Source organism: Cebus imitator, unplaced genomic scaffold, assembly GCF_001604975.1.
Source record: "Cebus imitator isolate Cc_AM_T3 unplaced genomic scaffold, Cebus_imitator-1.0 Scaffold41, whole genome shotgun sequence".
Classification (NCBI taxonomy): domain Eukaryota; kingdom Metazoa; phylum Chordata; class Mammalia; order Primates; family Cebidae; genus Cebus; species Cebus imitator.
The window spans coordinates 6,316,121-6,328,519 of record NW_016107356.1 but is presented as its reverse complement, the minus strand read 5'-3'; the positions used below and the strand labels follow the sequence as shown (position 1 = coordinate 6,328,519).

The 12,399-nt window shown below is 47.8% G+C and overlaps 1 protein-coding gene across 2 annotated transcripts in view; it reads right to left on the bottom strand.

Moving 5' to 3' along the window:
* Positions 1 to 12,399, bottom strand: part of DOP1B (DOP1 leucine zipper like protein B) — a 107,956-nt gene that overhangs the window by 67,240 nt on the left and 28,317 nt on the right. The window contains exons 3-4 of one of the 2 annotated variants that reach the window (XM_017526059.2): positions 7,924 to 8,105; positions 7,012 to 7,182 (exon numbers count right to left, since the gene is read on the bottom strand). In XM_017526059.2, coding sequence (XP_017381548.2) covers positions 7,012 to 7,182; positions 7,924 to 8,105 — 353 coding nt within the window. Of the gene's footprint in view, positions 1 to 7,011; positions 7,183 to 7,923; positions 8,106 to 12,399 lie in introns of those variants that run through there. The other variant, XM_037737659.1, reaches the window with a different exon arrangement.

The following is a 12,399-nucleotide window of genomic DNA, read 5'->3' as shown; positions in this document are numbered from 1 at the left end:
CAGCACTTTGGGAGGCCGAGGCAGGTGAATCACCTGAGGTCAGGAGTTTGAGACCAGCCTGGCCAACATGGTGAAACCCTGTCTCTACCAAAAATACAAAAATTAGCCAGGTGTGGTGGCAGGTGCCTGTAATCCCAGCTACTTGGGAGGCTGAGGCAGGAAAATCGCTTGAACCCGAGAGGTGGAGGTTGCAGTGAGCTGAAATGGTACTACTGCACTCCAGCCTGGGTGACGGAGGAGAGGAGAGGAGGGGAGCGGTGGGGGGGAGAAGAGGGGAGGGGAGGGAAAGGGAGGGGAGGAGAGGAGGAAAGAAAGAAAAGAAAGGAAAAAAAGAAGAGAAAAGAAAGGAAAGAAGGAAAGAAACAAACAAACTCAGCCGAGAAGGGGGAACAGACCTGATGTCTGGGCCATGCCGCCTGCAGTTACTGCCAGCTCAGCTCTGTCTACTGTCACAGTCCCAGGGCCTATTTGAGCATCTGCCTCCAGGTTGGCACTCAAAAAAACCCTCAGAGAATTTTTTTTTTGTATCTCCTACAAAAATATCTACCATCGTGTTACATTAAAAATGCATTCTGTTCTCCTTAAAATTAGTCTGAACTTTTTTGGGTCTCGTAAAATATTGTAGGAAATAATGTATGGTCCTGTCTTCTTAGAAAAAATAAAAATGAAGAGGCTTAAATCATGGCTAAGTGTTTAGGAAAAGCACACAGGGTGACTGAGTGGCTGAAGTTTTTGCTTGGTCTTCTATTAAAGGCTGAGTAAACAAATAGATCTTGTCTTTGCCCAGCTCTGAAATCATCACAAACACCATAATGGACACACCCTGGTGTCATAGTCCCCCTTTGCTTAACACTGCATATTCTCAAAGTATGTTCCACGGAACAGGCCACGAGAGGTGTTCCACAGAAGAGGGTTCCACTGTCCAAAAGCCTGGGAAACGCTGCCCATGCTATCTCCTCTCCAATATTCAGAAAACTGGCTTTTAGCTTTCACCATTAAAGGAATGCATCTTTTTTGTTTTGAGACAGAGTCTCACTCTGTCACCCAGGCTAGAGTGCAGTGGCGCAATCTCAGCTCACTGCAGCCTTGACCTCCAGGGCTTAAGCAATTTTCCTACCTCAGCTTCTGAGTAGCTGGGACTACAGACCCATGTTGCCATGCTGAACTAATTTCTGTGCTTTATGTATAGACAGGGTTTCATCATGTTGCCCAGGCTGGTCTTGAACTTCTGGCCTCAAGTGATCTGCTCCCCTCCATGGCCTCTCAGCGCTGAGACTACAGGCATGAGCCACTGTGCCCAGCCAGCTTTATGTTTTAAGTTGCATTTTATTCTTAAAAAATGGATGTGTACTAACAAGGTAAATGACATCACAGTAGAGATGACAGCAACTATGGCAAACCTTTGGTTGAGTGAGCCACAGAACCAGGGTTCAAACCAAGTAACTCCCTACTCAGCAACAGTTACTCGGATCATCTTGGTTGTTAAATTCCAACATGAGTGTGCGGTTCAGAGTCCCGAACTCTAAACTTTTTTTTTTTTTTTGAGATGGAGTTTCCTTCTTGTTGCCCAGGCTGCAGTGCAACAGCACAATCTTCACTCGCTGCAACCTCCACCTCCTGGTTCAAGTGACTCTCCTGGCTCAGCCTCCTGAGCCGCTGGGATTACAGGTAGCAGCCACCAGGCCTGGCTGATTTTTGTATCTTTTTTGGTAGAGACAGGATTTCACCATATTGGCCAGGCTAGTCTTGAACACCTGACCTCGGGTAATCCACCCGCCTTGACCTCCCAAAGTGCTGGGATTTATAGGTGTGAGCCACCGTGCCCCCCTGGGAACCCTAAACTTTTAATTCAAAACCAACAAACAGGCCGGGCGTGGTGGCTCACACCTATAATCCCAACACTTTGGGAGGCTGAGGTGGGTTCATCATTTGAGCTCAGGAGTTTGAAAGCAGCCTGGCCAATAAGGTGAAATGCCATCTCTACCAAAAATACAAAAATTAGCAGGGAACGGTGGTGCGAACCTGTAAACCCAGCTTCTTGGGAGGCTGAGGCAGGAGAACCGCTTGAGCCCGGGAGGTGGAGGCTGCAGGGTACCGAGATTGCACCACTGCACTCCAGCCTGGGCAACAGAGTGAGACTCCATCTCAAAAAACAAAACAAAAACAAACAAAAAACCAACAAACATAAAAAAAAACCCCCAATCCAAACCCCAAGTATTTCCATCCTTCCTAACTCATCCTGGCTTGTGCTCTCTCACGCCTCCTGCAAACACAGCTCCTTCAAATGACACTGACAGCTCCACTCTTTACAACTGAGAGCAGGTGAGTGGCATGGGCCGGGTACTGCAAACCCCACGCACGCCACCGTGTCGGTTCTGCAGCTGCTTGTCGAAAGGACAACCACGGAAAGCCAAGCTGTCACAAGGCAGCACCACTTTGGTGCAATCATCTGAAACTGAACAGGGCAGTGACACCGGCACCCTGTACTGTAAATGGCTGATCAGAAACGGTGCTAAAGAGGGGGTAACAAAAGCCTTGAGCCAGCACAGCTCATTATCACAGTGCCTGAAACCAACCAAAAGAAATGGCGCTGCCGGGCACCGTGGGTCATGCCTATAATTCTAGCACTTTGGGCGGCTGAGGCAGGTGGGTTACTTGAGGCCAGGAGATTCAAGACCAGCCTGGCCAACATGGTGAAACCCTGTCTCCACTAAAAATACAAAAATTAGCCGGTTGTCATGGTGTGTGCCTGTAATCCCAGCTACTCAGGAGGCTGAGGCAGGAGGGTCACTTATACCAGGGAGGCAGAGGTTGCGGTGAGCTGAGATCACGCCACTGCACTCCAGCCTGGGCAAAAGAGCGAGACGTTGTCTAAAAAAAAAAAAAAAAAAAAAAAAAAAGAAATGTCAGCCAAGTGAGGTGGCTCATTCCTGTAATCTCAGTGCTTTGGAAGGCTGAGGTTGGAAGGCCATTTGAGCCCTGGAATGTTGAGACTGCAGTGAGCTATAATCCTGTCACTCTACTGCAGCCTGGGTACAGAGCAAGACCCTAGAATTCAATGTGATCAGGTGTGTAACACATGCTGCAAGTGCCCAGTAAAGAGTCCATTCGTTTCCTCCACAACAGGGGCCCTAAGAGGGCACGTCTTCCCCTCCACACATGGTGACGCTGTGGGGAATTCCAGAACGGGCCAGGACATCACGGGAGCCCTGCACTATGGCCTCCCTTATTAATGAGCTCAAGAAGAAAAGAAATGTCGATAAATATTTTTCAACTCTTTAAGTCAGGGTTTCTGAACTTCTACCCCACTGACACCTGGGGCCGGGTAAGTCTCTGCCATGGGGGCACCCGTGTGCACTGTAAATGTTCAGCAGCCCCCTGGACTCTACCCAATAAATACCATCCTCCCCATCTCCAGTTGTGACAACCAAAAATGTCTCTAGATATTGTCAAATGTATCCTGAGAGGCAAAATTACTACTAGATTGAGAACTACTAATTTAGATGGAAATATCCGGGGAGGCAGTTGTTGCTTTCTTATAAAACATTCTCTTCTCCTCTCCTTAGAAGAAGAGTTGTGTTTTCCCCATTCTAATCTCGTTTTTTTTTTTTTTTTTTTTTTACGGAATCTCACTCGTTGCCAGGCTGGCTGGAGTGAAGTGGCGTGATCTTGGGTCACTACCGCCTCTGCCTCCTGGGTGGTAGTGATTCTCCTGCTTCAGCCTCCCAAGTAACTGGGATCACAGGGGTGCACCACCATGCCTATCTAATTTTTACATTTTAGTAGAGATGGGGTTTCACTATGTTGGCCAGGATGGTCTCGATCTCTTGACTTCGTGATCTGCCTGCCTCGGCCTCCCAATGTGCTGGGATTACAGCATGAGCCACCGTGCCCAGCCTCTAATCTTGTTTTCTTAGTATAGCAAAACACAGCTATGTAGCTATTTCATGGGTACTTAAAAAAAAATGGATATCTGACCAGTAATAGGTTCTCTGAAGGCCCCAAAGGGTTAGAAAGCCAGGGTGGATAAGAAGTCCTAACAAGGACCAAAAGTTTCGTTCCTTATGTTTCACTAAAAAGCACACACCAGGAACGGCCTCCAGGTACATGAAACCGTGAGTCGTTCTAGCCTTCACCAGCTCAGCCTAGCTCACCACTCTGCAATTTCTACCCTCATGCACATGACCCCCCATTGCACTCTCCCTTTCTGCTCTCTGCTCATTTGTTGGGGTGTTTCACTCAATTCCCAAAAACTTTTTTTATTTTTTTGAGAAGAAAGTCTCGCTCTGTTGCCCAGGCTGGATGCAGTGGTGCGATCTCGGCTCACGGCAACCTCCACCTCCTAGGTACAAGCGATTCTTCTGTCTCAGCCTTCCAAGTACCTGGGATTACAGGCACCCGCCACCACACCTGGCCGCCCAAGAGAGCATAACTTTTGGGAACAGTTGCCAAACCATCTCAGACTAAAATGGAAACAACAACAAAAAAATCTTGCACAGTCACTTCAACCACTGTGCCTGCAACACACTCGCTCAGAGATTACTGTCTAACCTTTGACCGGCATCCACCTTGGAGAGCTGATAACTAATCACTGCTGGGTGCCACACTGCATTTGGGTTTCTGTCACAGCTAAATCGATTCAGTGATTCATGAAGCTTTACTCAGCTCTTGGTTCAATGTCAAGATATCACAATATTTGGGGAAAAAAATCAATGTTAAACAACTTTAGCAACTGTTCAAATGAACCTTCATTTATCAACTAAGAAAACAAAAACACTTCAACTACTTACACACTTCTAGTGTGACTCACACAGATTTAAAAGATCACAGTAAGCTTTAGGAACGAATGTGTTCATGGGTCCGATGACGGGAAAATCATGTATGCACACACGTATACTCATATATCTATCATCAGAACACAAACAGCAGCACTTCTAGAAAGGGTCTGGGACTAAGAGTCCATCGGCATGGAGTCTGGTAATGCCCTCCTGCTGCCCCCTGTGTGACTGGGACTTCTCATTAACAAACACACACTTACCGAGTTGCACCGTGTACCAGCCACAGGGCCTGGTGCTGGGCTTAAAACTGCAACGAGACAGATTCTGCCTCCTAAGGTGGAAACTGTAAAGGTGGATTCTACTCTGGAAAACGGAAAGCCAACACTGGTCTATTGAAAGCTTGAAACGGTTAAAGAGCTATGTTTTGGTTACATCTGTCAAGTCCCGATACAGAGCTCATGAAGCTCTTGGTCACTTCCTAACTAACCCTGCAAACCATTCTGATGACTTGGTTTACTGGAGGTTGGGAAAGCCATGCAAGTAGACCTGGGATTGATTCCCGGGTCCCACTCCAGCCTCCTGCACCCTTCAGTCCCAGCTAACGCCATAGGCAAGGGGGAGCTGACTAGGGCCTCCAACACAGGGAAATGTGAGCAGTGCATTGTGTAACCACATGGAAACTTTACAAGAACAAAAGTCACCAGTCACTGAACACAGGCTCTTAAAACGGGCCCCATTAACAGAGGTGAATCACTGTGGCATCTCTCAGAAAAGTTAATAAGCTGGAAGTGAGTTCTTACTTCATAATTCTCCAGAAACAAAGGTCGCTGTGTATACTTAATAGTTTTTTTTTCTTTTTTTTTGAGGTGTAGTCTCACCGCGTCACCCAGGCTGGAGTGCAGTGGCGCAATCTTGGCTCACTGCAACCTCTTCCTCCAGGGTTCAAGCAATTCTCCTGCCTCAACCTCCTGAGTAGAGATTACAGGCACCCACCACCACATCTGGCTAATTTTTGCATTTTTAGTACAGATGGGGTTTCATCACGTTGGCCAGGTTGGTCTTGAACTCCTGACCTCAAGTGATCCACCTTCCTTGGCCTCCCAAAGTGCTGCAATTATAGGTGTGAGCCACTGCGCTCAGCCATACTCAATAGTCTGAATGAATACACACTTTCCTCCATTCCTAAGCAGTGGCCAAAAAAAAAGTGACATGAACTTTTGTGCATGAGTGTTATAGATTTCTCCAAGTTGCTGCTAAACTCTGTCAAGATATTCTACTTTGACTTGCACTCAAGTGTCTTTTCAAGCCCTGCCTGGCTTTGCTTTTTTATTTAGGAGCAGCCTCATTTAATGGAAAGACGAAGGACCTTAGAATCCAATACAGGCTGGGCGCAGTGGCTCACACCTGTAATCTCAGCGCTTTGGGAGGCTGAGGCAGGCGGATCACATGAGGTCAGAAGTCTGAGACCAGCCTCGCCACCATGAGGAAAACCCCATCTCTACTAAAAATACAAAAATTAGGTGGGCGTGGTGGCACTGCCTGTAATCCTGGCTACTTGGAGGGCTGAGGCAGAAGAATTTCTTGAATCCAGGAGGCAGAAGTTGTAGTGAGCCGAGATCACACTGCACTCCAGCCTGGGTGACAGAATGAGACTCTGTCTCAAAAAAAAAAAAAAGAAAAAAAAAAAAAAAAAAAAAAAAAAAAAAAAAGAATACGATGCAGTGGAATAGAATCCCAACTCTGGTGCCTGCTGACTGTGCAACTGGGAAAACCTTCTTATCTTCTGACCCTCACCTGTAAATGGAGGTAACTCCTGGAGCAGAGGAATTCATTATGCAATGTGATCATGTGCATAATACACACTGCAAGTGCCCATTTCCTCCACAATAGGGGCCCTAAGAGGGTATGTCTTCCCCTCCACGCATGGTGACACTGTGGGGAACTCCAGAACGGAACAGGACATCATGGGAACTCCGCACTTTTGCTTCCCTTATTAATGAGCTACATTTCTTTCCATAAAGGATCTCATCTCCCCAGGCTTGGGACTTCCCCTTTGGCAAAGAAATACAGAGAGATTTTAGGAGGAACAGGGCATTTTGGAAACACAACCATCAAGGAAATGTGAACAAGCAACCTGACCTCCACACCTGCTGCTGCTTCCCGTGTCTCTACACTTCCTTCTCCAGGTCTTACAAAGCAGCGGAATAAACACGGCTTGAAGACGCCCACGCACCTGTCGGAGATCTCGGAGCCCTCTTCCAGGCCGGGCAGCAGGCCGACGATGAAGGCCTGCAGGCTGGGCAGGAGCAGCTTCTGCAGCGGGAGGAAATACTTCTCGTACAGGGTGAGCAGTACGGGCCTCACCGACACCGCCGCGTGTGCCAGGAGAGGAAATAAACCGCAGCTTTGAGAAAGAACAAGAGGGAGCGGAGCAGAAATAAGATACCCAGTCAGCAGTCTCAGGTGACAAGCCAGCTGATGGGAGTTTTTGTTGTTGTTGTTGTTGTTTTCCCTGAGACGGACTCTCGAATTGTCGCCTGGGCTGGAGTACAATGGCGTGATCTCAGCTTACTATAACCTCCACCTCCTGGGTTCAAGCGATTCTCCTGCCTCAGCCTCCTGAATAGCTGGGATTACAGGTGCCTGTAATCCCAGCCTGACTAACTTTTTTTTTTTTTTTTTTTTTTTTTTTTTGTATTTTTAATAGAGACAGGGTTTCACTATATTGGCCAGACTGGTCTTGACCTCTTGATTTCATGATCTACCCACCTCAGCCTCCCAAAGTGCTGGGATTACAGGTGTGAGCCACTGCTCCCGGCCTGAGGGGAGTTTTTACAAGCCAACAGCTGGCCACTTAAATTGCTGGTCTTGATGTGTGGTTGACATGAGATAGTCACAAAACACTGTTACGTAATGCAGCCAACAAAGCCATCCGCAATTCAGATCCTAAAGTTCACTTACAGAAAAGTCGGGACAGACAGACTCCAGAAGGCGCCCTGTGATGTCTCCTGGTGATGGCTTTATGATTAACTGTTGCACATACAGCCCCATGCTTGTTTTGCCTGTTTGTCATTTTCCCATCTTGTGGACCGAAATACAGATTACCTGGGTAATAAAAAGGAACACAGCAGAGAAGCAATCGTACCTGTACAGAAACAAGTCCTTGGCCAGCCATTTGGTCCCCACAATTTTAAAGATAATTTCGTAGGTTTCTAGGGCTTTTAAGTGCACACCACTGGGCAGGGCAGGATGCAAACACTGAGCTAATCGCTTGCTGATGAGGATCCGTCTTGGCAACAAGGAGTACTTCAGGTTACTCTGAAGAGCCTGTGAAACGAGGAAAAAAACACATGAGAAAGGAGGCAGTGATATTTACAATGGAGAGTGAATCTGCTGAAGCCAGGGAGACTGCAACCATGCCCTGATATGGCTGTAAGAAAGGGACATACACGACAAGGGGACAGAGGGACTGCATGGTGAGAGCCCACGGAAGCTCTGGCAGTGCTGCAGATGAGGCAGGCACAGCAACTTTCTTAGTACGTGGGCAGCTTCTGGGTCACACCTCGGAGCCCGTGATGGGTGAAGGCCATGAGCTTCTCTATCTTGGGAAACCATGAGTACGGGCTCGCCCAGAAGATATGGATTGGGATTAAAGGGGACCCATCCAGGCTGTGACTCCTGACATTTCTACCGGTTGGAGATGGTGCTGGGAGGGACCCATGTTCCCCAGGAGGAGCATGTCACAGCCCTACTGGGTTGGAGCAATGGTAGTCCCAAGCGAGGCTTCCGTAAGCAGGACACATGACATGTCTGCAGGAAAGCGTCCCGGGGTGCTTGCTGTACCTAAGAGACATGGTCAGGAGTGTGAACAGATTGATGCTGTCCTTTGTGGCATCAAGTCACCATGGGCAGAGCTTGTGCCCGGGAGGCCCCTCATGGCTTAATCTTATAACACAGAGTTCTGATGTTATGGGGAATGACCTGCATAAGTAGCTCATTTGCTCACACAAATATTTACTAAAAGCCTACAGGGTAAAGTTCACACTTTTTTTTTTTTTGAAATGGAGTCTTGCCCTGCCGCCTATAGTACAATGGCATGATCTCAGCTCACGGCAACCTCCACCTCCTGGGTTCAAGCGATTCTCCTTCCTCAGCCTCCTGAGTAGGTGGGATTACAGGCATGTGCTACCACGTCTGGCTAATTTTTTGTATTTTTAGTAGAGACAGGGTTTCATCATGTTGGACAGAATGGTCTTGAACTCCTGACCTCAAGTGGTCCACCCGCCTTGGCTTCCCAAAGCGTTGGGATTACAGGCGTGAGCCACACTGCATCCGGCCAAGTTCACACTTTTATTTATTTATTTTTTGTGACAGTTTTGCTCTTGTCACCCAGGCTGAAGAGCAATGGCGTGATCTCAGCTCACTGCAATTTCTGCCTCCCAGGTTCAAGCAATTTTCCTGCCTTAGCCTCCCAAGTAGCTGGGATCACAGGCATGCAGCATCACAGCCAGCTAATTTTGTATTTTTTAGTAGAGATCATCTTGGTCAGGCTGGTCTTGAATTTCTGACCTCAGGTGATCTGCCTGCCTCGGCCTCCCAAAGTGCTGGGATTGCTGGCGTGAGCCACCGTGTCGCGTCAAAGTTCACACTTCTTACAAGGTCATTCAAAGGCCTTCAGAGTTGCAGTCTGTGGCTCTGGACTGCCTTTCACTGCCCCTTGCCTAAATACCCTTCCATCCACCTTGCTAATTCTTCCTCATGTGTGATTTAGCTCAGTGCCCCCATCTCAGGGAGGCAGAATAGGCCTCCTCTCTGCAGTGTGAGGGCAGGGACCATCTTACTCATCTCTGCTGTCTCCAGCACCTTGCACAGTGCCTAGAACAAAGCGGGCAGTCTGAAAGAACATCTGAGACATGTGCAATGCCAGCTGCGTTCCATCCACGTCAGAATCGTGGGCCCTGGGTCATATGACCGCAGGGCCATGACAACTTTCCTCTTGTAAGCAAAGACTACGGTCCCACCTCTGAAACACACTCAGGTTATGCAGGACATAAAAGGAAGACAAGGAAAACAAGAATATTTTTCATCAGAGGCCTGTGGTCCAAGTAAATTCTCAAATTCAATGAAACGACATCTTAAAAAAAAAAAAAATCAGATGTAGCCGAGCACGGTGGTTCATGCCTGTAATCCTAGCACTCTGGGAAGCTGAGGTGGGTGGATCACGAGGTCAGGAGTTTGAGACCAGCCTGCCCAACATAGTGACACATCGTCTCTACTAAAGATACAAAGAATTAGGTGGGTGTGGTGGCATGTGCCTGTAACTCCAGCTACTCAGGAAGCTGAAGCTGGAGAATGGCTTGAACTTGGGAAGTGGAGGTTGCAATGAGCCAAGACCATGCCATTATACTCCAGCCTGGCAGACAGGGCGAGACTCTGTCTTTAAAAAAAAAAAAAAATCAGATATAACTAGTGGTCATCAAAAAAAATACCTTAAATTATATTTATTTATTTAGAGACAGGGTTGCATTCTGTCACTCAGGCTGGAGAGCAGTGGTGTGATCATGGGTCAGTGCAGCTTCAACCTCCTGGTCAAGTGATCCTCCCACCTTGGCCTCCTGAGTAGCTGAGAATCGCTTGAACCTGAAAGGTGGAGGTTGCAGTGAGCTGAGATTGTGCCATGTACTCCAGCCTGGGCAACAAGAGTGAAACTCCATCTCAAAAAAAAAAAAAAAAAAAAAAAAAAAAAAAAATCAGCAGAGTGTGGTGGTGCACACCTATAGTCCCAGCTACTCAGGAATTGAAGTGGAAGGATCGCTTAGCCCGGGAGGTGGAGGTTGCAGTGAGCTGTAAGCAACTGCAGACCCAAAGTATAGCGAGAATTTTAACAGATGCTGAAGTCATGAAGGAAATCTGCACATGAGAGGTGCAGCCGAAGAACCTAAAATTTCCTTTTACAATGATACAAAAAAGATAAATAATAATTAACAGTAATTAACATTTAACATTAAAGGGATATAAGGTATTATTTCTTAAATGACACAGTGAAATTGTTTTTTTTTTTTTTTTTGACGGAGTCTCGCTCTGTTGCCCAGGCTGGAGTGCAGTGGTGTCATCTTGGCTCACTGCAACCTCTGCCTTCTGGGTTCAAGTGATTCTCCTGCCTGAACCTCCTGAGTAGTTGAGGTTACAGGCACTCACCACCACATCTGGCTAATTTTTGTATTTTTAGTAGAGATGGGGTTTGACCATGTTGGTCAGGCTGGTCTCAAACTCCTGACCTCAAGTGATCTGCCCACCTTGGCCTTTCAAAGTGCTAGGATTGCAGGTGTGAGCCTTCCATACTGTTTGTTAAAACTGCTAATGCCCTGTACCCAAAGACAGCATTGGTGCCCTCCTCCAAGTGCAGGGCTAGGAAACCTTCTTTTTGAGAGAGTCTTGCTCTGCCGCCCTGGCTGGAGTACAGTGGCGTGATCTTGGCTCACTGCAACCTCCACCTCCCAGGTTCAAGCGATTCTCCTACTTCAGCCTCCCAAGAAGCTGGGACTACAGGCACACACCACCACACCTGGCTAATTTTTTGTATTTTTAGTAGAAATGGGCATGTTGGCAAGAATGGTCTTGATCTCCTGACCTCGTGATCCGCCCGCCTTGGCCTCCCTCCTAAAATGCTGGGATTACAGGCATGAGCCACCACACCCATCTGGAAAGCTTCTTTGGTATGAATTTTCTTGTTCTAAAGAAAGTGGCTGGGCACAGTGGCTTACGCCTGTAATCTCAGCACTGTGAGAGTCCAAGAAGGGCAGGTCACTTGAGCCTAGGAGTTGGAGACCAGCCTGGGCAACACAATAAAACCTGGTCTCTACCAAAAAAATACAAATACATTGGCTGGGTGTGGTGGTGCACGCCTATGGTCCCAGCTACCTGGGAGGCTGAGGTAGGAGGATCACCAGAGCCCAGGAGGTTGAGACTGCAGTGAGCTGTGATCATGCCACTGTACTCCAGCCTGGGGGACAGAGGCTCTGTCTCAAAAGGAAAAAAAGAATGAAAGTTCGCTTTCGGCGTTTTTGTTTTTTTTTTTTGACCGGGTTTTGCCCCGTCAGCCACAGTGGAGTGCAGTGGTGCGATCTCAGCTCACTGTAGCCTCGACCTCCAGAGCCCAGGCCATTCTCACTCATCAGCTTCCTGAGTAGCTGGGACCACAGGCATGTACCACCATGCCTGACTAGTTTCTGTGTGTTTTGTAGAGATGGGGTTTGGCCATGTTGCCCAGGTTAATCTTGAACTCCTGAGCTTAAGCAATCAACCCACCTCAGCCTCTCAAACCTCTGGGATTATAGGCAAGAGCCACCATGCCCAGCCAATAATGAAAGTTATCCCAAGGAGTTTGAGACCAGCCTGGGCAATACTTCAAGACCCCACCCTGAAGTTTCTGTTTGGGAGGATGAAAACGTTCTAGAGATGGAAGGTAGGGTATATAACATGAATGTACTTAACACTACTGAATTTTGCACTTAAAAATAGTTACAATGAGGGCCGGGCACGGTGGCTCAAGCCTGTAATCCCAGCACTTTGGGAGGCCGAGGCGGGTGGATCACGAGGTCAGGAGTTTGAGACCAGCCTG